Source organism: Pristiophorus japonicus, chromosome 5 (assembly GCF_044704955.1).
Source record: "Pristiophorus japonicus isolate sPriJap1 chromosome 5, sPriJap1.hap1, whole genome shotgun sequence".
NCBI classification, from domain to species: Eukaryota; Metazoa; Chordata; class Chondrichthyes; family Pristiophoridae; genus Pristiophorus; species Pristiophorus japonicus.
This window is the reverse complement of record NC_091981.1, coordinates 263102475-263128197: the sequence shown is the minus strand read 5'-3', so window position 1 is coordinate 263128197 and position 25723 is coordinate 263102475. Positions and strand designations below refer to the sequence as shown.

The following is a 25723-nucleotide window of genomic DNA, read 5'->3' as shown; positions in this document are numbered from 1 at the left end:
ACCCCTTATTAAACTATGCCCCCTAGTTCTAAATTCCCCCACGACTGGAAACATCCTCTCTGCGTCTACCTTGTCGAGTCCCCTCAGTATCATATGTTTCAATAAGATCACACCTCATTCTTCTCAACTTCAATAAGTATTCATAAGTCAACCCCTTCATCTCAGGAATCAACCTGGTGAACCTTCTCTGAACTGCCTCCAGTGCAAGTATACCCTTTCTTAAATACGGAGACCAAAACTGTACACAATACTCTAGATGTGGTCTCACCAATGCCCTGTACAGTTGTAGCAGGACTTCCCTGCTTTTAGGACCACTACTCTTTTAATATATGTAAATGACCTGGACTTGGCTATGCAGCCCATAATTTCAAAGTTTGCTGATGAGACACAACACAGAAATGTAGTTAGCAGTGAAGAGGATGGTAACCGACTTCAGGAGGACATAGACAGAGTGGTGAAATGGGTGGACACATAGCAGATGCAATTTAATGCAGAGAAGTAAGAAGTGATATAGTTTGGTAGGAAAAATGGGAGAGACAATATAAACTTAATGGTGCAATTTTAAAGGGGATGTAGGAACAGAGACCTGGGGGTGAGCATGCACAAATCTTTGAAGTAGATAAGGCTTTTTTTTTTAAAGCGTAAAGGATCCTTGCTTTTATAAACAGAGCCATAAGAGTACAAAAGCAAGGAAGTTTTGCTGAACCTTTATAAATCACTGGTTAGGTCCCAGCTGGAGTATTGTGTCCAATTTTCAGTACTGCACTTTTTAGAATGGACGTTAAGGCCTTAGAGTGCAGAGGAGATTTACTAGAATGGTACACGGGACGAGGGATTTCAGTTACTTGGAGACACTAGAGAAGCTGGTGTTGCTCTCTTTAGAGCAGAGAAGGTTAAGGGGAGATGTTCAGAATCGTGAAAGACTTTGACAGTAAATAAGGAGAAACTGTTTCCAGTGGCATACGGGTCGGCAACCAGAGGACACGGGTAATTGGCAAAAGCATCAGTGATGAGATGAGAATTTATTTTGCACAGCGAGTTGTTACAATCTGGAATGTACTGTCTGAAAGGTTGGTAGAAGCTGATTCAATAATGACTTTCAACAGGGAATTGGTTAAAAACTTGAAGGGTAAAAATGTGCCAGGCTATCGTAAAGGGCAGTGGAGTGGGACTAATTTGATAACTCTTTCCAAGAGCTGGCACAGGTGGGATGAACCAAATGGCCTTCTATAATTCCAGTTGACTGGCCCAGTAGAACACCTAACCTATACTCTACCGTCCCCAAAGCCCCCCTCCCCTGTGGCAATATAACGATCAGAAATTATTGACGCAGACTGGGAAATCGAGTCTGAGCCTACATGCTTTACATGTGTATGCACAGCCACTGTACCAACCTGCATAAAATTGTTTTTAAATTTTTTAGGAAAATGTCCTTTGTGTTGGTTGGGATGTGCTCGATAGTAATACCTGTACTTTTAAGTTTCTCGTAATTTTTGAAAATATAGGTGAGGTTTGTTAATTTATTATTGATTGAACCCAATGAAGTCTTGCTACCTTGAAATGAGCTCCAATCTGTGTTTTCTTTGCAATAGACTTGTATCCCCAAAAAATTGATAAATTGCAATGATTATACTGTTTGATTTTAAAGTGAATATACATTAGGCAAATCTGATTCATCATTGAGTGATTTTTTTATTTGTTTCACGGCATGTTGCAGAATAATAGTACAAGAACTCTTAAATCTCTTGATGCTGTCTTTTGTCTTTTGAGAATAGGTGCATAAATACATGCTTAAAATAATCTGTCTCATGACATTGTATGTCTCCCTGAATCTGATTTCTCTCCTCCTCCCCCTTCCATATTTGTACAAATATCATCAGACATTGTACAAACGTTCCCAGTGTGCGTGTGTACCCAGTCGAGATTTTTCTTGCTGGGCACAGTATTGGTGAATTCACATTCTATTGGTTTTATGTATCTATTCCTGGTTTGACGTGGCTGCATTCTGTCAAATTGCCTTTGGGGACTAATAGATCAGAAATGTCAGTTGGGAAAAGTTCAGTGTGTGGTTGGGGGCGGGGAGCATGGAGGAGATGTAGGGTAGAATAACTGACTGTTCCAATCTCCTATATTCTGGAAAAACAATGTGTGTTGCTATAAAACTCAGGCAAAACCCACCTCATTTACAGTGGCAGTGGCTGCAACTATTAACCACATTTTGAGCCCCTAATTCTCTCCTGTATCTGCACTCCAGATGTGAGGATGGATGGGTGACTCCAGGTGTTTGGGCAGTTTCCATCATTATCACTACACCATTATGTGCTGTGATGTGACCCGAGTTGGGAATTTCAGCAGATTCATCACTCCCACCGCATCCCATCAGATGGGCAGCGCTCTGTGTTGGACCGGCCAAATGCGATCCCGGAGTGGGAGCCACATCAAAGACTCCCATTCAAATTGTTTGACTATCCATTCATTTTGCTTGATGTTTTATAAGTTCTTCTTTCCCCCTAAATCATCTTTCCACACATGCTTAGAATTGCCTTCCTAGCCCATTGCATTTTTTTGAATCCTAATGTCTTTCACCTCTTCTACATCTTTCACCTCCTCTATATTTCTCCCCTCCCCCTCCCCCGACCCCTCAGACCCTGATTTCTTCCCTAACCAGAAACCTGGCTGTGTCTGTTTTGAGGTAGCTCCTCGAGATGAGACTAATGCTTTCCCAAGGCTGAACTCTGCTACTCTTAGCTTTGTGCTCCCTAGCTTCCATCTGTTTTTTCAGCAAACTTATTTTGTTCTCAGATTTTTGTCCCGTCAGCTCTGCCAGGTTACATTTCCAGTTCCAAACAATTCTTCAAAGGGCATTTTTCTCCCCCCATCATTTTCCCTACAAAGTCTCCTAACAGTCCAATAAATATGGCAGTGGAAGGAAGAAGTACTGTTTAAACAAGCACTGGTCTGACGAGCCCCATTTATATTTACCCTATTGACTTTCCCCTATCTTCTGAAATGCATTTCCCTTCAGGTAATCTCTGCTTCTCCATTAACGGCAGAGTTCACAACGTACTTTCTGTCCTTGTACTAGTAAAAAAAGAACTTGCATTTATATAGTGCCTTTCATGACCTCGAGACGTCTCAAAGCACTTTGTAGCCAATGAAGTATTTTTGACATGTAGTCACTGTTGTAATGTAGGAAACGTGGTGGCCAATTTCCCACAAAAAACAGTGAGATAAATGACTAGGTACATTTTAGTGATAGCTGAGGGATAAATATTGGCCAGGACATCTGAGAAGACAGACTCTTAGTTTAACGTCTCATCTGTATGACTGCACTTCTGACAGTGCAGCACTCCCTCAGTACTGTACGCAAGTGTCAGCCTAGATTATGTGCTCAAATCTCTGGAGAGGGCCTTGAGCCCATGACCTTCTGACTCGAGCGAGAGTGCTGCCACCAAGCTACGGCTGACGGCATTCAGTAAAATGTTAGTGAAATAAGATTTAGTTAAAAAAAGGTGTCACGGTATGTACATTGTGACATAACATTTATTTATGTTGATGTGTTGTGCTTGGTGTACCAAGTTGAACCATGTTTACTTTGTATATCTGTGCAATACCAGTGTTTTAAGTATTTTTAAACTGGGTGCTACGGTTAAATACAGTGCATGCCGGTTTCTGTTATATACAGTTGGTTTTCACTTTCTAGGTTATATTGAACCCAATACTATTATAATCCCAATATTGACTGAGAAACTGATTCTAAGTGCAAGCAACTAATAAACTCTTGAATAATTCCTGTTTTAGCAATATTATAAATAAAACTGCTTATTACAACCATCGTGGTAAATGTTGGTAATTAATTACTTGTATCCTGTTTGTTTAATTTTCTTTCTTTGGCATTTGCAAAGCACTTAAGTTACAATTAAAGGTCTGGCAATTAGTCCTATTTTGCTGTGCAGTTTGCTAATGTGTGCATTTGTTACTTTGTTTGCTCTTATTACTGGCTAGGCAATGGTGAGTTTAATCCATAGAATATCAAGTAACAGATGAATTTCCATTAGCGATTATAATCCTACGTTAGTTATATTTTTATTAGACGCTACTCTTTGATTTAGCAGTGATGATTGATTGCAATGGTCTCTGTGGTTTTTCCCTTAGGTTCATGTCTCGCCTTCACAGTATGCATCCAAAGGACGCCAATCGGCAGCTGGGCCTTGCGGTAAAAGACGGCCTGATTGTTGAAACACTGACTGTGGGCTGTAAGGGTTCAAAGGCAGGCATCGAGCAGGAAGGATATTGGCTACCGGGGGATGAGATTGTAAGCATTGTGATTATTTAGGACTGGCCACATGTATTCAGTTTAGTGGCTATTAGAATCTGAAAATGATTATTTATCAAGAAAAAGCACACTTGCTTGCAAGGATGTAAAATCATTGTGTATAGAACAGTAAAGCTGCATTATATTACAGTATAACTGTGTGGTTAAGAATCCTCTTCTAGAAGAGCGTGATTTATGAACCATGATCTGGTATAAAATCGACAAGTACAGTAACACAAAGAAATAGTTCTGAATGTTTACTTAGACTGTGCCTACTCTCTTTAGGTCATCTGAAGTGCATCATCCTGTGCAGTCGTTTGTGATTTTACAACCCAAGTAAGCCTGCAAGATTGGTCACTAGTGCTGTAGGCACATCCTTGGAAACTCACGGTTTTCAGTGTTCAAGACAACTTCTAAAATGCACATCATGTAATAATTGACCATTTAGGAACATTTGGCCTAAATCCAATTTTTATTATTTAACAAAACGTGAAAATAGTTTTACCTTTTTAATAAATGCTTCCTTGGTGTATTTAAAAGAAAAGACACCTTTTTTTGCCAAAATCTTTCTTGTAGTATACTGCAGCTTTAAATATTGTTTAACCCCAGTTACTGTTCGCTCCAAATAAGAAGTTGTTTGACACTGATAGGGTTGAAAATTGCATGACATTTACCAGCGCTTTCCAAGTCCATTTTGTTGGCTTTTTGCTGATAATTTCTTTCAGCTTTAAAACAATGTAATATGGAAAAGGACTAAGAATCTGTGATATAATGTTTGTCTTAATAGGCCATTGGTTGTGGCCATTGGTAGTAACCTAATTTTCCACTTAATGGATAATCACTGCCAAGCAGTTTGAGACTTGAAGTGAGCTGCCTGCAGAGCTTTAGGGAGGTAGCAGGCCATGGCACAGTCTGGACTTGATGGCAATACCAATTGTTTAATTATTGGAGACAACACCAGATACAATTGTCATTCTTTTACATGATTGCTTTAAAAATAAATATTTAATTGGATGGAGCCAGTATATCAGGATAATGACCTCGAGCCTTTAATTTGTATGACAGCATTCCAAATTTATAATGTTGTTAAACTACTTGCAGCATGGGTAGAAGTTCCGGTCATTGTTCCCAGCACTGACCAAGAAAATGCCTCTTGGCAAATAGTCAAATAGTTTCATAGTTAAATTTTATCTTCATGCTGGCAGCATATCTTTAGAAACTCATATTGGGAAAGTTGTGCCCCCAAAACAGCTAAAGCTAATCAGACCACTTCAGTGCAAATTGCATTGCACTACAGGGTGACAGACTAAATAGTATACATTTTTACTGGTCCTGGCCTGGTAATGTATAACTGTTTCCAACCTTCTGGAAATAAAATTGCATGAAAGAATATTATTAAATTATTCAACTTTTTTTTTTTGAGTGGGTCATTTTCTTTGGTTTCCTCCTCGCCTTGTTAAAAGTTGCAGAAGTTGTTTGAATGTTGAGGTTATTCATCTTGAAGACCAGTGCTTTTGCTTCAATACAAAGCAGTTTCCTAAAGCTGATCTGACAACGGTATTAAAAACAAGAGATATGAACCCACCTCCGGGAATTAGTTGCACATTGTTTGGATTTTCCACTTGATGCAATATAACTGCAGCTTGGGTTTTCAAAGTTCCTCTTGCCTGCATTGAATCTTTTCGGGAACTTTGTAAATGCCCATTTTGAATGATGAGCGAGCTGATCGTCCTACAGTTGACTCCTAAAATAAGTGGCATTTGGAAGCCAGTGTGCAAGTTTTGCACGTGCGGCAGCGTACATGTACAGAGCTTGGCCAACAGACCGAAAACGGCTGGGGTGTGCCGGCCGAATGCTACTTGTTCTTGGGTACCGGTGATATAATTGACCCTTCTAGTCTTTAAAGCTACATTTTAACAATTTGTCTTGAGAATAATGGTTTCAACTATCCACTAACCAGGTTTTGCTGCTTTTACAGTACCACTTATTGCCACTTAGTGGTAGAAATCAGAACTGTTTGAGTTGGATTTTACGACCAGATTACCCAGCAATGTTGTATACAATAAAAGCCTAGGCAAAATGGAAGCATGTTTGAACAAGTGATGAACGTCAGTGCAAGCTAAGGAATTGTATTATCGTTCAGTGCTAGCTTAATTTTGGTAACCGTTTGTTATTGCAGCATCTGTATACTTCCATAGTGACAAAGTCAAATCTATCTTTTCAGTAGTTTGTGGAGGCTATTGCATATAGCAAGCTATCTTTAAAGTGGCATCCTGAAACTAGTGTTATAATGTTTATCATTTTAATGCTGCCTCTGACTACCTTACCACTGGCTTCCACCCTATTTCCCATATGTGCCCATCTTCATTATTAAAACATTTTTTTAATTGTAATGGGTTGGGCTTTAGCTTGGTTACTGTAAATTACATTTTATGTTTCTTTCCATTGTAGGATTGGAATGCAGAAAGCCACGACTGGTATTGCATGGAGTGTCATATGGCAGGAGAGGTCCTAACTTGTGATTCCTGCTTCCGCGTGTATCACCCAAAATGTCTTTCTGATGAATTCAGGCCACACGACAGTAGCTCACATTGGCAGTGCCAAGTATGCAGGGTGAGTACAATTGTTCTTAACTAAATTGCAGACATTTAAAATGTAAATGTAAAATATTCACAAACCGTACACTTTTAAGCGTGTTTTTTTTTCAATCCTCGTCTGGTCATCGTGTAACATTTATGCAGATACAAGTTATAATTTTTTATGTTTCAATTATGATGTTCAATATCCTATTTCCACCTCCATAACATTGCCCACTTCCGCCCCTGCTTCAGCTCTTCTGCTGCTGAAACCTTCATCCATGCTTTTGTTACCTCTAGACTTGACTACCCCAATACACACCTGGCTGGCCTCCCATATTCTACACTACGTAAACTTGAGGTCATCCAAAACTTGGCAGCCCATGTCCTAACTTGCACCAAGTCACGATCACCCATCACCCCTGTGCTTTCTGACCTACATTGGCTCCCGGTTAAACAATGCCTCAATTTCAAAATTCTCATCCTTGTTTACAAATCCCTCCATCACCTCGCTCCTCCCTATCTCTGTAATCTCAGCCTCACAACCCCACTAGATGTCTGCGCTCCTCAAATTCTGCCCTCTTTAGCATCCTTGATTATAACTGCTCAACTATCGGTGGCTCTGCCTGGGCCCTAAGCTCTGGAACTCTCTCCCTAAACCTCTCCGCCTCTCTACCTCTCTTTCCTCCTTTTAAGACGCTCCTTAAAACCTACCTCTTAAACCAAGCTTTGAGTCATCTGATGTAATTTCTTCTTATGTGGCTTGGTGTCAAATTTATCTGTTTTGTCTTATAACTCTCCTGTGAAGCACCTTGGCACGTTTTACTACGTTAAAGACACTATATAAATAAAAGTTGTTATGTATATACATTAACAATTCTACATTTGTAGCTATAAAATGAGAGCAGTGACTCGCCGAGAAGGCATGAGTTTGAATCCTATATCCTCGGTTGGGGTTGGAAGGAGGGGATACTAACTCTCAAAGTTACCATTTTCAAACTGCTTAAGTACATTTGCTGGTGGAAGGACATGAGTGGCACTGATGCCATCAGTAGAGATGTCCATTATTTTCCCTACGCTTGCTGAGCAAGACAGCTGGACAGAATACAAAGGATTGACTTGATGGGAGAACATAGAGCTACAGGTGTGAAGTCCGTAAACCTTGGGACTGAGGCCGTTCCGGATTCTGGGTATTTCCGGATTTCGGAATGTCTGCCTGGGCCGTAGTAGGTGGGGATTGGGGGTGGGTGGGAGAAAGAGAGGGGTCGGGTGGCCAAGGTAGATGGGGAGGGATTAGGTCGGGCGGCTGAGGTAAGGGGGAGGGGAGGTCGGGCGGGGGAGTCTGGATTTCGAAACCTTTTCTGGTTTCCGGACAACCCCGCCGCGGATCGGCCCAGTGTCCGGATTCCAGAACATTCCGAATTTTGGAATTCTGGATTTCGGACGCTCAATCTGTATATTGATGATTTAATGTTGATTTAAAAATGTTTCCGCTAGGCTGTGCAGTCATCTGCAAGGCCCTGCGTAGGCTGCTCACCGGCTTTTACATTGTAGATACCGTGCATGCGCAAACATTTTAATGGGTCGCCCATTGGGGGAGGCAGGGGACATTGCAGACGAGTTGAATTGACGCAGTTATATAAATTTCTTGCGCTTATATTGTCATTTGGAAAATAGGTGTAACATTTTATCTTTACAGGAAGTTTTATTGCTGCATTTCATACATGTGAAATACTTGGCAATCTGACCTCTTGTGGTACCAAAATAAGATTATTGTTCCCAATACTGGGCAGGATGCAATGTTTAAAAAAAAGTTTGTAATCTTGTAGGCAAACAGAAATCCCAAAGAATGCTCAGCCTTACTTGGCAGTTTGTATTCTACAGAGCCAGTCTCCATCTAGTGATGGTTTATTGTTTGGCAGGCTGCAGAGCGAATACATTTCTTGCTCCCGAGTTCTGTAATCCAAAGCCAACCGGACCTATGAAGTAGGAGTGGATCCGTTCGTGTAATATTCAAAGTTTCAACAACTTGCATTTGTATAGAGCCTTCAATGTAGAAAGACATCCCAAAGCATTTCACAGAGATGTGAAGGGGTGGTAAAGGGACACTGAGGCAAAGAAGGAGATTAGGAGACGGGGGATTTTAAAGAGGGCCTCAAAGAGGCCATCATCACAGGCAGTCCCTCGGGGTCAAGGATGACTTGCTTCCACACTAAAAGTGAGTACTCAGGTGACTGATGAGCTCATTTTAAATGGTGGAAGATGCCTGTGCGTGAATTCTTTTAACGTGGGCTGGCCGTTGCACACCAGCCACTACACGGGCTTGACGGAGCACGGTCTTGGTCCAGTGGCAAGGGGATCCAAGACGACTAGAGACCAGGCTCCGCCGCATGTGCCAATACATACACACAAATTCAAACATACTCCTATTGTCCTCCTTCCCACAGGACCCCTCTCTACGTGGAATTCATAGTACGCAATGATAGCCTAATGACTTTACAACCTCGCTATTTTCCCGTGCTGCGTCTTCCCTTGGTCTTGTCCACCTCTGGGCTCCAACCTTTCTGTTCCTCGGTGCCTCATCCATCCTCTCCTCTCCACTTCTGATCTCCGGACGTCGCCGCTTCCAACCCCCGCGTTGTTAATTCTGCTGCTGTGGCTAGCAAAAGAGGTTAAAGGGGTGTTGGTAGAGAATTCCACAGCACGGGGCCAGGGTGGGTGAAGGCATAGTCATCAATGGTGGGATGAAACATGGGGGGTAGGGGTGCACAAGAGACTGCAATTGGAAGAATGGAGAGTTTGGTGTTGGTGTTTTAGGCTGGAGGAGGGCAGGATGGTCATGAAGAAAATGAAACATTAAGATGAGGGTTTTCAATTTTGACGTTCAGATGGAAACCCGTTCTAGATTAGTGAGGACAGGAGTGATGAACGAGCAGGACTTGTGACAAGATAAGATACAGAGCAGAGTTTCGTATGAGCTTAAGCTTATGCTGGATGGAGGGGGCTGGATACGAGAGTTTTGAATAAATCTAATCTAGACATAAGCAAGGCATGGGTGGGGGTTTCAGCTGAGGAAGGGGCAGAGGTGGGTGATGTTTTTGGCAATGGAAGTAGATGATTTTTGTGAAGAAGATATATGGGGCGGGAAGTTCATCTGAGAGTAGAGCAGGACGCTGAGACATTGCCCTGAGAGGAGGATGGAGTTGGTGGCGAGAGTTCATGGCAGGGTCGAAGACAGTGGTTTTGGTCTTCCTAATGTCCAATTGGAGGAAATGCTGACTCATTCAAGACTAAATGTCACACAAGCAGTCCTCTGCATATGTGGCAACTGACCCCTTTTCTGTGGATAATGTCTGCAGGAGGCCGCATGTAGAGGAGGGGGCTAAGGATGGATCTTTGGGTACTCCTGAGGTGACGATACTGGTGTGGAATGCAATGACATTGGTCGAGATCATTTGACTACCATAGGATGGGCAAGAGTAGGTCCAGTACGAGGCCATCCCAGTGAGTTGGATAGCGAAGGAGAATTGTTGGAGCAGGAATGTGTGAGCGGGTATGTTTGGTCAACCTCATTTAAGGCTGCAAAGTGATTGAAGAGAGATAAGTGCACCACAGTCACAGAGAATATCATGGCGATGTTGGTTTCAAGTGTTTTAGTGCTGTGGGCAGGGTGGAAACCTGAACGGGAAGGTTTAAGCAGCTAGTTACAGGTGAGATGGATCTAGGAGATGACTGCATAGTCAAGGGTATTGGAAAGAAACGGAGATTGGAGGATAAGAACATAAGAAATAGGAGCAGGAAAAGGCCATTTGGCCCCTCGAGTCTGCTCCACCATTTTACTAAGATCATAGCTGATCTGAAATGAGGATGGGAGATATCTGGGTCAATGGTAGTTTTTTTTTGAGTGGTGGGATGGTAATGACAATTTTGAAAGGGAGGGTGTCGATGCCTGAGGAGAAGGAACCATTTGCAATGTCAGCCCACGTGGGTGCCAGGGAGGAAGTTATTTTGTCAGGAGTTTGGTGTGAATGAGATCGTGGGAGCAGGTCAGGTGGATGAGATGAGCTTGGAGAGGAAGTGGTGGGAGATGGACGGGAAATCAGAGAGAAATAGGTGTTGAAGGCTACAATAGATAGACACTGAGGGATACTTGGATTAGTGGGCAAGGGTAAGGGATGGAAACATCAGCCAGCTAAACGGGTGGTCTCTCCTTGGTAATGAAGAAATCCATGCACTCCTTGCATTTGAGAGAGGTGAGAGTGGGAAAAGTCAGAGTGGTTTAAGGTAGTGGTTTATAGTAGAGAAAAGGAACCTGGGGGTTATCCTTTCATTTATGGATGGTCCCAAGTAGTTTTGGCAGAATACAGCGAGGCCCGGAAGAACTTCATTATCGTTAAGCTGCATCTAGTGATGCCTCAGATGATGCCACTTGTGCACCTTGTACAATCAAGTTTGCATCCCTTTTACTCGAAGATAGGGGGGTCATACCCGGGGAATGGTTGAGATGGGTGCAGATATTGCTGGGGATAGCAACAACAACTTGTATTTATATAACGCCTTTAATATAGTGAAACATCCCAAGGCGCTTCACAGGAGTATTAGGAGATAAAAATTTGACACTGAGCCGCAGAAGTAGAAATTAGCGCAGGTGAAAGGGGTATGTTTTAAGGAGCGTCTTGAAGGAGGAAACAGAAGTAGCGAGGCAGAGAGGTTTAGGCAGGGAGTTCCAGAGCTTTGGGGCCTAGGCAACAGAAGGCACGGCCTCCAATGGTTGAGCGATTACAATCGGGGATGCTCAAGAGGGCAGAATTAGAGGAGCACAGACATCTCACGGCGGGGTGGGGGGGGGCGCGGTGGTTTGTGGGGCTGGAGGAGATACAGAGAAAGGGATGGACGAGGCCATGGAGAGATTTGAAAATAAGGATGAGATTTTGAAATCGAGGCGTTGCCTAGCCGGAATCCATTGTAGGTCAGCGAGCACAGGGGATGGGTGAGCTTTAATCGTGACCATCTTCAAGAAAGGTGACACATCCGATTGTGGTAATTACAGACGAGTTTCCCTGCTGTCTGCCAGAGGGGAAATCATCTCAAGAATCCTCCTCAATCGCCTTCTCCCAGTGGCTGAATAGCTCCTCCTACAGTCACACTGCGGATTCCGCGTGATCTTCACCGCTCAAGAAAAATGTAGGGAGTAGCATCAACCTCTGTATGTGGCCGCCTTTGACCTCACAAAGACCTTCGACACTGTCAACCATGAGGGATTATGGAGTATCCTCCTCAAATTCAGCTGCCCTCAAAAGTTTGTCACCATCCTCCATCTGCTTCACAATGAAATGCAAGCCGTGATCCTGACCAACGGATCCACCACAGACCCAATACACGTGTGGACCGGGGTCAAGCAAGCCTATGTCATTGCACCAACGCTCTTCTCGATCTTCCTTGCTGCAATGCTCCATTTCACCCTCAATAAGCTCCCCGCTGGAGTGGAGCTAATCTACAGAACAAACGGGAAATTGTTCAACCTCCATCGCCTCCAGTCCAGATCCAAGGTCATCCTCGGTCTTTGAATTACAATATGCAGATGGTGCTTGTGTTTGAACTCCAAGCCATCGTCGACACCTTCACCGAAGCGTACGAGAGTATGGCCTTACATTAAACATCCGTAAGACACAGGTTTTCTACCAATCTGTCCACGCCACACAGTACTGATCCCCGATTATCAAGATCCATGACAAGGCCTTGGGCAATGTGGACCATTTTCCATACCACGGGAGCCTACTGTCAACAAGGGCTGACGTCGATGACAAAGTCCAACACTGCCTTCAGTGTGCTAGTGCAGCCTTCGGTCGTTTGAGGCAGAGAGTGTTTATAGACCAGGATCTCAAACCCGGCACCAAGATCATAGTTTACAGAGCAGTAATGATATCCACCCTCCTATATGCTTCAGAGACATGGACTATGTACAGTAGACATCTCAAAACACTGGAGAAGTACCACCAACGCTGCCTCCACAAAATCCTGCAAAACCATTGGCAGGATAGGGGCACCAACGTCTGTGTTCTCGCTCAGGCCAACATCCCCAGCATCGAAGCATTGACCACACTCGATGGGCGGGCCACATCATTCGCATGCCCGATACTAAACTCCCGAAACAAGCGCTCTACTCAGAGCTCCGACACGGCAAGCGAGCCCCAGGTGGGCAGAGGAAATGCTTCAAGAACACCTTCAAAGCTTCCTTGAAGTGCAACATCCCCACCGACACCTGGGAATCCCTGGCCCATGGCTGCACAAAGTGGAGGAGAAGCATCCGGGAAGGCGTCGAACATCTCGAGTCTCTTCGCAGAGAGCATGCGGAAGCCAAGCGCAAATAGCGGAAGGAGCGCATGACACCCAAGCACCTCACCCCACCCGCCCCTTCAACCACCGTGACAGAGACTGTAGGTCCCGCATTGGTCTCATCAGTCACCTGAGGACTAGTATTAGTGGGGAAGCTAGTCATCCTCGACTCCAAGGGACTGCCTAAGAAGAAGATGATGGATGAGCGGGACATGGTGCGAGTTAGGACATGAGCAGCTGAGTTTTGGATCATCTCTAGTTTACTTAGGGTAGAATGTGGGAGGCAAGCTCGGAGTGTGTTGAAATAGTCACGTCTAGAGGTAATCCATTGAAGGTGGAGTTGAGGGAGTTGCAGAGCTATTGTGGTAAATGGAAGACCATGGGCTGGGCAGCTGGGAGTCTGAGTGCCGTTGTTAGAAACTTGAGGACTGAAGGATTTTTTCAGGGGTGGATGCGAGTGGTGAGAAATACAAGGGATATTATTTGCAGTTGGTGAGGTTGAAGGAATGGCCATTAATATGGATGGAAGAGTTTATATGAAGAGAGATTTAGGGAGGACGGGATGGTGGTGAATTTGGAGGAAAGAGGACAAGTGGAGCTTGCAATGAAAATTGTAATGACTGGGAATGACTTGGTGTAGAGACTGAGGAAAGAAGTCAGGTTATTTCTGGGAGAAACTCAGGCTGGGCCTTGGGAGGTGATGAAATGAGAGGGGGGTGGAACAGGGTGCATGCTTGGAGTCGGGTTGAGCTGATGCTGCAATATTGTTATGCCCTTTTTGTGACTTTCAAGGATTGCATAATTGCAGAGCCTGTATCTGAGGACTGGAGAGTGAATCATTGAATTGTAGAAGTCAGCAGCAGAGGGCAAATGTTGAAGAACATTTCATGAACCACTATCCGTATTCCCCTAAATACCATAGAAACTGTTTGGAGAAGTTGGCATAGCATTGAAGTAAGAGGACATGCCTCGGTAATCTATTAGAATTCTTTGTGGGGGTAACTATATTGATGCGTGAGTGATATAAGTTTTATTTATTCATGAGATGTGGGTGACACTGGCAAAGCTGCATTTATTGTCCATCCTAATTATCCTGAGAATGTGGCGGCCCGTCTTTTTCAATTGTGATGATGGTGCTTCCAAGATGGCTTTAAGTAGTGAATTCCAGAATATTGACCCAGTGATGATGATGATACCGTGTCTATCAAAGTCAAGATTGCGTGTGACGTGGAGGCGAAACCCAGAGGTGATGGTGCTTCCACGATGTTGCTGCTCTGCGCCTCTCGTTGTAGAGGTCACAGGGTGGAAATGTTATTAAGTAAGCTTGGCAAATTGCTTCAGTGTATCCTATAGATAGCCATGTGTAAGGGTTGAATGTTGAATACAATGGCAGAGGTGCAGATCAAGCAAACTGCTCTCACCTGAGCAGTTTCAAGTTTCTTGTGTTGTGGCTGTACCCATCCAGGCAAGTAATTATTCCATCACACTCTGGACTTGAGTCTTGTAAATGGGGGATAGTCTTTGAGGAGTCAGGAGATGAGCCACTTATTGCAGAGTAACCAGTCTTGACCCTGTTTTTCCAGCCACTATGTTGAGAAGAAGCCTGGTCAAATTAAATTTCCGGTCAGTGGTGACCGCAAAGATGTTAATGGTGAAGGACTTCTACAGTTCACTGATTCACTCTCCAGTCCTTAGATACAATCTCTGCAATTATGGTACCATTGAAGGTCAAGTAGATGGCTGGCTTTCTCTTTGAGAGGGCCATTGTCTGGCACTATTGTTATGCAGATTGTCAGACCAATCCTAAATGGTGTCTAATGGCTGCTGTAGGCTGGCATGGGCTGCTTCACCATCAGAAATTTTGAATGGAACTGAACACTGGAATCATTGCAAACGGTGCACCTTGTTTTACCTAAAGACATGAGTCTTGAGGGAACATGGTGTCGATGTTGATGACTCCGAGGGCCACTCCCAAGTGACTTTTTGAGCCGATGTTCTCCTGTCCCCCACCACTCCTGAAGACACTTGCTACTTAACTGCGGTACAATTCTACACTTATTGGTTGCATTCCCCCCAAGTGATCATTTTCTCTTTCTTTTCATGCTTCTTAGTTACATGCCCCCTGCCCCCCTCCCCCCTCCATTTCCCTGAAGGCATTGATTCTTTGCATTGGTTACCCTCTAGACTTTCACCCAAGTGGCCATGTGGTGATATTGAGAGAGTGTTGTCAGCCAAGCTGGTCCTGAGTTCATCCGACATGCACATTTCCAGGAAGGGTCAGTCCTCTGAGTCGGGGTGCTGAAACTATGGGCCCAATTTTGGCCATAACTTGCATCCATTTTTTTGGAGTAAGTTTTTTCTGGTGTAAGTTTTAAAAAATGCCATTTTTCCCCAAAAATTAGCTCCAGAGTAAGTCAGTTAGGTACAATTTTTTTTTTAGTTCAGTTTTTTTTTTCAAAGGGCGTTCCCAGACACTTACACCAGTTTTGGCCATTTATGCCACTTTGGCCAGCTAAAACTTACTCCAATCGACTTAGGTCAGCGTATGTAGCCAGCTCTGAAAAACATTGCGGGCAGTTCTGAATTCGGCGCAGGTTAGTACATTTAAAGCACCAAGACTTACAAAGCACTAAACAAAGCACAAAAATAAGCATTCAATAACAAATTAAAAAATACAAGGAAGCTGAGGACCTGCACCAAGACTTACTTTTTGTGGTTTGTTTAGTGCTTTGTAATAAGCAATCCATCAAAAACAAAAATTAGAAGTCCTACCTTTATGCCAGAATCAATTTTTTTTTTAAAGTCGCCCTCCCCCCTGCCCCAATCAAAACTCTCAAGCACAACCATCAATAAATAAAAAATAAAACTGAAGTCCTACCTCGTTCCAGGAACTCAGTGGGCCGGCCGGCCAGTGCAGGAAGCCACTTGGCCGGGGATAGGGTGCGGCGAAGATCAGGACGTCCCTTCGGCCGGGGATAGGGGCTGCGAGCATCGGGTCCTGCTCGCAGCCCGCAGGACACACTGGGAGGGCGAGGAGCATGCGCGTAGCTGCCGGCAGTGCTTTCTGTGCTAGCCTGTTGCTCCGTCCCCCCACTTCACTATCTACTCCACACTGGGTCACCGGAGACTCAGCAGAGTGGGCAGGATGGGGCCCCTTTTTTTCGGCATCGTTTCCAGCGCGCAAAGTCTGCACATTTAAGGTAAGTGTGCCGAAAAAAGGGGTTGGGGAAAATTGGGCCCTATTATAGTACCTCTGAGATCAGGGATGGAACTTGAGATGTTACTGGTCTATGTAGCTTGACTACTCACTGCCTTAACCAGATTGGTTGTTAAAGAGGAGCATCCATTTTAGTCTGACCACAAACTATTCCCAGATTGTCAGAAAAGGTCCAGCACAGGTCACAGAAAACCACACTGCTAGCCTGTACAGGGGTTTAAGTGCATAACCCACATTTGGATAAAAAAAACTGATGGATAATTTTATTGGCCAATTGTTTATGTTACTCTGTAGTGGTTACCACTACCTTCAGATGTGAGACTGCCTGATTTATATAACTCTACTGTTGCACAAAGGCTGGCAGCCACTGCGGGCAGGATTGCAATATAAATGCAGCATAGGATTATCTGTGATCTTTCTTTGTGGAGCTGGGAAGAAATGCTTGCTTTCCACTAATTTTATTTTGTTAATCTCAGTCTGTGAATGGGTTTGCTGGGTGCCTGTGTTTTTTTGCCAATGGTAAACTTTATTGTGACCATCAGTAGCTGTTTTCACAGCATTTTGATTTTCATTCTCATTCCCTTTTTGATTTTGATTTTTTTTAAATGATAAAACCAAGCGATGCAAGTTCAGTACTATGAGATGAGGTGTAAAAACTATTGCTGTTTTGGGTTTTGTAGGGGTTGCACTGTAGATAACAAATTAGTCAATTGAGCAAAGAAGATGGAAACTGCAACATCATTCGAAAACACGTCCGGTTTCACGTGTATGCTGACGACACCCAGCTCTACCTCATCACCGCCTCTCTCAACCCCTCCCCTCTACTTCTTAGGCGGTCCCTCGTATCGAGGATGACCCATTTCCACACAAAAAAGGGATGCGTTCACAGGTGTTTCGATGAGGACCTGATATTCCAGGTCGCGAACTACATTTTGAAGGGTGGAAGATGCCTGTGCGGGGATTTTTTTTAATGTGTGGTGGCCGTTGCACACCAGCCACCGCACGGGCTTGACAGAGCTAGGTCTTGGTCCAGTGGCAAGGATTAACCAAGACCAGCTCTGCTGCATAGACCTAGTGCAAACACACATCATAGTGTGGGCTGGGTCCTCGTCTCTTCTGGGCTCCGAACAAATCACTCTGCAATCTCTCTCCCTCCAGGGTCCTGATCACGTCGCTCGTGTGCCCCGATCTCTCTCCGTTCCTCTGCCATGGTCATTCGCTGCACCTCCGCCACGATCTCTCGTCGCACCTCCGCCCTGATCATTTGCCGCCCCTCTGCTGTACCTGGGCCCTGCCGAAGTTCCAACCCCTCCACTATCTCTGATTTGTCACCCTGCTTGTACGATATCCAGCACTGGATGAGCAGATAGCTCCTCCAACTAAATATTGGGAAGACCAAAGTCTTCAGATCCTGACAGAAACTCTAGCCACTGACTCCATCCCTCTCCCTGGCAACTATCTGAGGCTGAACCAGACTGTTCACTGCCTTGGTGTCTTACTTGACCCAGAGATGAGCTTCCATCTGCTCCATCACCAAGATTCATACTTCTATCTCTCTAACATCACCTAACTCCACCCCTACCTCAGCTCATCTGCTGCTGCTCATCCATGCCTATGCTGCCTTTAGACATGACTATTATAATGCTCTAATGGCCAGGCTCCCATCTTCCACCCTACATAAACTTAGGCTCAACCAAAGCCCTGCTGTTCATATCCTAACTCGTACCAAGGCCTATCACCCAGTGCTCACTGAGCCAGGCTTCTGGTTGGCAGCGCCTCAATTTTAAAATTCTCATCATTGTTTTCAAATGTTTTCATGGCCTTGCCCCTCCCTATCTCTGAAACCTCCTCCAGTCTTGCAACCCTCCAAGATCTCTGTGCTCCTCCAATTTTGGTGTCTTGCCAACCCTTGATTTTCATCGCTCCACTCTTGGCTGCCGTGCCTTCAGCTGCCTCCAAACTCTCATTCTCTCCCTTTAAACCTCTCCGCCTCTCTAACACCCTCCCCTCCTTTTAAGACCCTCCTTAAAACCTGCCTCTTTTCTATCCTTATGTGATTAGGTGCCAAATCTTTTTAATCACACTCCTGTGATACATGTTGGGACGTTTTACTATATTAAAGGCGCTATATAAGTGCAAGCTGTTGTACAACGTGAGAAATTTATTGATCTATCCTATTTCTTTTGTTCTGTTACTTTACTTTCCAAACAAACTTTGTTTCAGGAAATGCTTTAATTACAATTTTTTAAGGGGAGTAAGGAGAGGCTATTGTGGGTTTGAAACTAGACTCGTGTGCAAACCATTTTGAATATTTTCCAAATAGCCTAGTTCTTTCAAAAATGTATGTTTCAATGAGATCACCTCTCCTTCTGCAATCTTTGAAAAATTCCCACATGCTGAAGAATTCAATTTCAATACAGATCTTTGGCGTGAATAGAAATTTGTTAATTCCATCATTGTTTCCTTTCTTCTATATTTATTAGATGTACTGAGGCTATTGGGAGATGAAGTATATAAAACTGTATTACAGTACAAATAGCATTCTTAGAGCTGCAACCTGGATGCTGTTTATTAATTTGTGTAAAGTACTTAACTCTTATTTTGAAGTATATTTTTATTGCCGTGAATGCTGCCAACGAACTGGAAGCTGCGCAGAAGCGTTTTGCGCATTAATCTGAAAATGTCGATGATTCTGTTTTTTTTTCCTGTAGCCCATGAGACCCAAAGGTCTACTCCGTGTTCCTGGCATTTTTCCCCAGGTCCCATGAGTCCTGAAGCAAACAACCAAAAACACAGACTGCGCATGCGCAACTACTTCCTGTTCGTTGAAAGCAGTCACATCCTGTTTTTATATATGGAAACATTCCAGTGCAAAAGAAGTTGAGAGTTGCAAGATCCTCCGATTCAAATTTATTGTATATGCCTGTTGTTGTCATATTATCTGTAAAAACATTCCAGGGCTGTGTTTTCTGATGGCTTCTGTTCCCTTTCAATTAAAACTTAATTGGCAGCTGCTGATTTTTTTGCGAACAACTCATTTTGTTTTTGCAATTTGACTGGATTTTTCAAATTCCCCTCTACCATCCACAATAATGAACCAATTAAATGGAGTAGGCTAGGCTGCAAACTTTCTCTTGGTTGTTCGTGTTGTTCCATGTTGAGCAACTGGTGGGCTTTGTGAGCTCGGCTGATTTCTTATGCCTCACCCTGAAGTGGACTGCAATGAGATACTTCATCTAGCAGCCTGGCCAAGGACCCGTTCCAGGTTATTGAAACGTATAAGATTTTGAGAGGGGCTGACAGGGTAGATGCAGAGAGCATGCTTCCCCTCGTGGGGGAATCTAGAACTAAGGGATATAGTTTCAGAATAAGGGCTCGCCCAATTAAAACAGAAATGAGGAGGAACAACTTCTCTCTGAGGGCTGTGAATCTTTGGAATTCTCTGCCCCAGAGAGCTGTGGAGGCTCGGTCATTGAATATATTTAAGGTGGAGATAGATTTTTGAGCGATAAGGGAGTCTAGGGTTTTGGGGAGCGGACGGGGAAGTGGAGTTGAGGCCAGGATCAGATCAGCCATGATCTTATTGAATAGTGGAGCAGGCTCGAGGGGCTAAATGGCCTACTCCTGCACCTATTTTTTACGTTCTTATAACAAAAGATGCTTTTGGAAAGTTACTTTTTGATTGGAGAGTGGATCTTAGATAAGCTTAGACCAGAGACGATTTAAAAAAGGAATGAATTGTTCACCAACCTGATTCCTGGGATGGGGAATTGTCCTATGCAGAGAGATTGAGTAGGCTAGGCCAATATTCTCTAGAGTTTAGGAGAATGAGAGGTGATCTCATTGAAACATACAACATTTTTACAGGGCTTGATAGGGTAGATGCAGGGAGGATGTTTCCCCTGGCTGGTGAGTCTAGAACCAGGGGTCACCGTCTCAGAATAAGGGGTCGGCCATTTAGGTCTGAGATGAGGAAAAATTTCTTCACTCAGAGGGGAGTGAATCTTTGGAATTATCTACCTCAGAGCTGTGTAGGCTCAGTCTTTGAGTATATTCAAGACAGAGATTGATAGATTTTTGAATATTAAGGGAATGAAGGGATATGGGGATTGTGCAGGAAAGTGGAGTTGAGGTCGAAGATCAGTCATGATCTCATTGAATGGCGGAGCAGGCTTGAGGGGCCGAAAGGCCTCCTCCTGCTCCTAATTCTTATCATATGTTCTTGTGTATAGTTGAATAACGTTGAGAAATAGGATTGGATAAATATACTGATGTTGCTTTTATGATTAAAGGCTAATTTGCCTTAAAATAGCCAGATAAACTGATGTCCAGCACTACTGCAAAGGTTCCAAACTTTGGGAGCACAAAATGTACAAAGTTTGTGATTCAAACTAAAATTGTTGACCTTTGGAATGCACTACTATAACTACATGGAAATCGGCAGTCATTATCGATTTAATGTGCCATCTTCGGGCACTACACTTTAAAAGTATACGTCACACTGTTGAGATTGGCAGAAAGCTGTTTCTGTCCAGTTAGGCATTCAAATTTAGTTAAACACCCCATTCCTGGACAGGGAGGCAAGCCAAAGTTATCACTCTTACTGATTTTGTAAATGTCCCTAAGGCTTTGAAATATTGACAGCTCTTCAACAACACTGTCAAATGAGCCCGGACAACAGTAAAGTTTGAGCTTACTTTGGTGAACTCTCATATTTTTTATTTTCACTTTTTTGTAAATGGACACTTCATTTTATTTTTGGTGTGAAATCATTACATTGTGTTACATTATATTACACTCCTATCACACAACACTTCTTGCTGAGTCACATTGACCATTGTAATGCGAAATCTATTAGTTTTATAAAAAATTTCAGAGCTGAGAGCACTGCATTGATGTCCACTATTATTTCTTAGTCTTGAAGTGGAACCCTATTCTAGTATCTTCAACGGTAACAACTTTCATTTATATAGCACCTTAAACGTAGACAAAAATGTCCCAAGCTGCTTCTCAAACAATAATCAAACCAATATCAACACCGAGCCAAAGAAGGGTGACTAAACGTTTGGGCAGTGAGGTTTTTAAGGAAGGTCTTAAATGAGGAGATGGAGGTGGAGCGGCAGAGAGTTTTAGGGAGGGAATTCCAGAGCATAGAACCTAAGTGGCTGAAGGCACGGTTGTCCATGGTAGGGCGAAGGGAGTTGGGAATGTCCAAGAGGCCAGAGTTGGAGGAATGCAAAGCTCTTGGGCGAGTTGTAGGGCTGGAGAAGGCTACAGAGATGGGGAGGAGCGAGGCTGTGAAGAACATAACACAAGAATTAGGAGCAAGAGCAGGCCATACGTCACTTTGAGTCTGTTTCGCCATTCACTAAGATCATGGCTGATCTTTGACCTCGACTCCATTTTCCCGCCCGATCCTCATATCCTTTGATTTCTCCTGAAGTCCAAAAATCTTACCTATCTCGACCTTGAACATACACAATGACTGAGCATCCACAGTCCAATGGGGTAGAGAATTGCAAAGATTCTGAACCCTCTGAGTGAAGAAATTCCTCCTCATCTCAGTGTTAAATGGACACCCCCTTATCCTGAGACTTTGCCCCCTAGTTCTAGACTCTCCAGCCAGGTCAAACAATTTGTCAGCCGTGGCTCAGTGAGTAGCACACTCACCTGAGTCAGAAGGTTGTGAGGTCAAATCCCACTCCAGAGACTTGAGCACATAAATCTAGGCTGACACTCCAGTGCAGTGCTGAGGGAGTGCTGCACTGTCGGAGGTGCCGTCTTTCGGAAGAGATGTTAAACCAAGGCCCATCTGCTCTCTCAGGTAGACGTAAACATCCCACGGCACTATTTTGAAGAAGAACAGGGGAATAATCCTTGGTGTCCTGGCCAATATTTATCCCTCAATCAATATAACCAAAAAAAAACAGATTATCTGGTCATTATTACATTGCTGTTTTTGGGAGTTTGCAGTGCGCAAGTTGGCTGCCGTGTTTCCTACATTGCAACAGTGACTACACTTCAAAAATACTTCATTGGCTGTAAAATGCTTTGAGACGTACGGTGGTCGTGAAAGGCGCTATATAAATGCAAGTCTTAGGTTTTTTTTTACACTGTCAATTCTCCTCAGAATCTGGTTTGTTTCAATGAGATCACCTCTCATTCTTCTAAATGCCAGAGAGTATGGGCCCAATCTACTGAATCTCTCCTCATAGGAGGATGCAACTTTTAAATTGGTGGTGTTGGGGTACTGGAAGCTAACATACATCAGTGGAGAACAGGGTTGATGGGTGAATAAGACTTGATCTGGGATATTATCCAAAGTTCTGGATAATCTTGTGAGCACCGGCTGATCTCTTTGACACCTATAGATGTTTGCAACCCATTTCAAAGCTCGGGAGCCTTCAAATGGATAAAATGACTAATAATAGATTTCTTTCTTAGTGCATAACCAGTCGGCTTCCTATGTTAGTAAACCAGAAGCATTTTTTTTAATATCCGGCATACAGCCTTGGGCTTAATGTTTTTCAGAATCAATTACATAGTCTCTCTTGAAAAATTATCTGCCGCTGTTATGAATCAAATAGTTTTTAGTATGTGAAATCGGTTGCATATGCCTGAGGCTCTGAGTTAATGTAAATTGAATGTCTTCAAGAGTTACTTTGCTTATTGTTCTAGTAGAATGGTCAGTGAGTAATGCTTTACTAATTTAACTTTTGTTCATCATAGAGCCTGAAAAAGAAGACAACCAAGCAAGCTATGGGCAGATATTTGGGTTACATTGTTTCTCGCATGAAGGAGAGGGTGAGTATCTGTTTCAGGAAATAAGCACTGTTCCAAACTACAGTAAATCATTATTTTGTGCTGCTGGTGTTTCTTTCCCTTTGATCTCGTACCATAAATGACATTAGAACGCAAGTAAAAATAGAGTCAGGAAAAGGCCATTTAGCTGATGGAAGCTTGTCTGTCATGTACTCCTACTCACCAGCCTTGCATCCAGTGTCCTTAATTCCAATCGATTCCTGCTAGATTTTTCAAAATATACATCACCGTTGAATATTTTTTCTCAAATGTTTAAAATTTACATTTCATGAATTTAGATTAATAAAATAATTCTGTTCAAAGTTGGATGTACAAAGGGTTTTTTTGCAGCCCAATATAAAAGTGAATTTTTAATTGGCAATCATTCTGCTACTTTGGCACTTTTTAATTTTTTTGTGGAAGTTGCAGAAGCTAAATCAATGGTTTTATTTCTTCAAGTGCCACTGCTTTTCCCAGGTACTGTAGGTCTTATTTATTCAGGTGAAATGAAGGAATTAAATCACAAATTGTTTTGTATTGCATGTTTCACACAAGTGTGACATTATTTCAGTAGCAATGAATCTATAATGAGGCACCCAGTGCTGGAGATGGAGAGTTGTGAGCTGCTGGCACCAATTCGCTTCTTGTTACCCATACAGGGTTAGTAGTGGTTGCACTTTGAAACTTTATCTTCCAAACCATGTAAGCAGAAGATGGCCAAAGCTACAAGGCAGCTTGGGATGCTGGAAAGGCTAGTTATTGTAATCTACAGAGGGTTGAAGTATGAGCAGAGGATGGGATTACTGGTTTCATTGATTCCTAAAATGGAACCATCAGCTATTCAATGCTTGGTTTTTAGGAGATCACCTAAACGTGATTTTTGGAGTATGACTTGGCCACCGTCACGCATATTGGACTTGTCCTGTGGTTAGCAAGCGAGAAGTGCTATTTTAAGAGAGCAGGTCAGAGGAGCAGTATGGGCACCAGCATCATAAGCAAAAAGGACTTGGAACTGAGTTATTTATTTTATGAAGTATAATGGAAGCCCTGAGGACAGCCTTGTTCATGACAAATCTTTGTCATTCCAGCACTAATTCTGAGCACATTGATGAGAATTTTACACTAGATTCTGAGGCTTATTTTTGATCTTGAAAAATTAACTTGTATAAAAAAAATACATTTCTAGAAAATAGACTAAACAAGCCGAGACTTGACTCTAACTGTGTGTGGAATATTGTCTCTGGAATAAAGAGTTGTTCCAAGAGTGATTTGGTGGAAATGTTTGTTAGTGACATTGTATAGGCATAGGGATATCTACAATCAATAGCAAAATGACATTTTAAATCTGCGGCTGTTTCCTCATACAGAACAGCGGATCTCCAATCTAAGCGGTATCGAATCACAACTACATTCGCTCTAGAGGTAGTATATTTAAGTCTTGGATTAACTGAGTCTTGCATTGAGGGCAAGTCTCAATAATTGTGCATATTTTGTCTGAATGCATTGTGATGGAAGAATTGCTTGGCATTCATTGAAAGATGGAATCCGGATTGCAAATATCAAGGGAATCTTGATTTCAATTGATCAGAAAGCGAGGTCACCTTTACAGAAACTTACCGTAGATGGGGTGCCAGCAATTTTAAGATTAGTAAGCGGGCCAACGAAGCTTTGAAACCGATGACCGCTTTCCTGAATTCTGGACATTTTGTTGCATCATATTTTGGAGCAGCTGAAATGAAAGTTACATAGAAACATAGAAAATAGGTGCAGGAGTAGGCCATTCGACCCTTTGAGCCTGCACCACCATTCGATAAGATCATGGCTGATCATTCTCTTAGTAACCCTTTCCTGCTTTCTCTCCATACCCCTTGATCCCTTTAGCTGTAAGGGCCATTTCTAACTCCCTCTTGAATATATCCAATGAACCGGCATCAACAACTCTCTGCGGTACGGAATTCCACAGGTTAACAATTCTCTGAGTGAAGAAGTTTCTCCTCATCTCAGTCCTAAATGGCCGACCCCTTATCCTAAGACTGTGTCCCCTGGTTGTGGACTTCCCCAACATCGGGAACAATCTACCCGCATCTAACCTGTCCCGCCCCGTCAGAATCTTGTATGTTTCTATGAGATCCTCTCTCATCCTTCTAAACTCCAATGTATAAAGGCCCAGTTGATCCAGTCTCTCCTCATATGTCAGTTCGGCCATCCCGGGAATCAGTCTGGTGAACCTTCGCTGTACTCCCTCAATAGCAAGAACGTCCTTCCTCCGATTAGGAGACCAAAATTGAACACACTATTCCAGGTGAGGCCTCACCAAGGCCCTGTACAACTGCAGTAAGACCTCCCTGCTCCTATACTCAAATCATCTAGCTATGAAGGCCAACATACCATTTGCCGCCTTCACCGCCTGCTGTACCTGTATGCCAGCTTTCAATGACCTGATGTACCATGACACCCAGGTCTTGTTGCACCTCCCCT

The 25723-nt window shown here is 43.3% G+C and overlaps 1 protein-coding gene across 9 annotated transcripts in view; it reads left to right on the top strand.

The window, feature by feature from the left end:
- Positions 1–25723, top strand: part of zmynd11 (zinc finger, MYND-type containing 11) — a 223277-nt gene that overhangs the window by 107305 nt on the left and 90249 nt on the right. For 8 of the 9 annotated variants that reach the window (XM_070881598.1, XM_070881597.1, XM_070881603.1 and 5 more), the window contains 3 exons: positions 4156–4315; positions 6767–6928; positions 23174–23248. In XM_070881598.1, coding sequence (XP_070737699.1) covers positions 4156–4315; positions 6767–6928; positions 23174–23248 — 397 coding nt within the window. Of the gene's footprint in view, positions 1–4155; positions 4316–4600; positions 4652–6766; positions 6929–23173; positions 23249–25723 lie in introns of those variants that run through there. The other variant, XM_070881604.1, reaches the window with a different exon arrangement.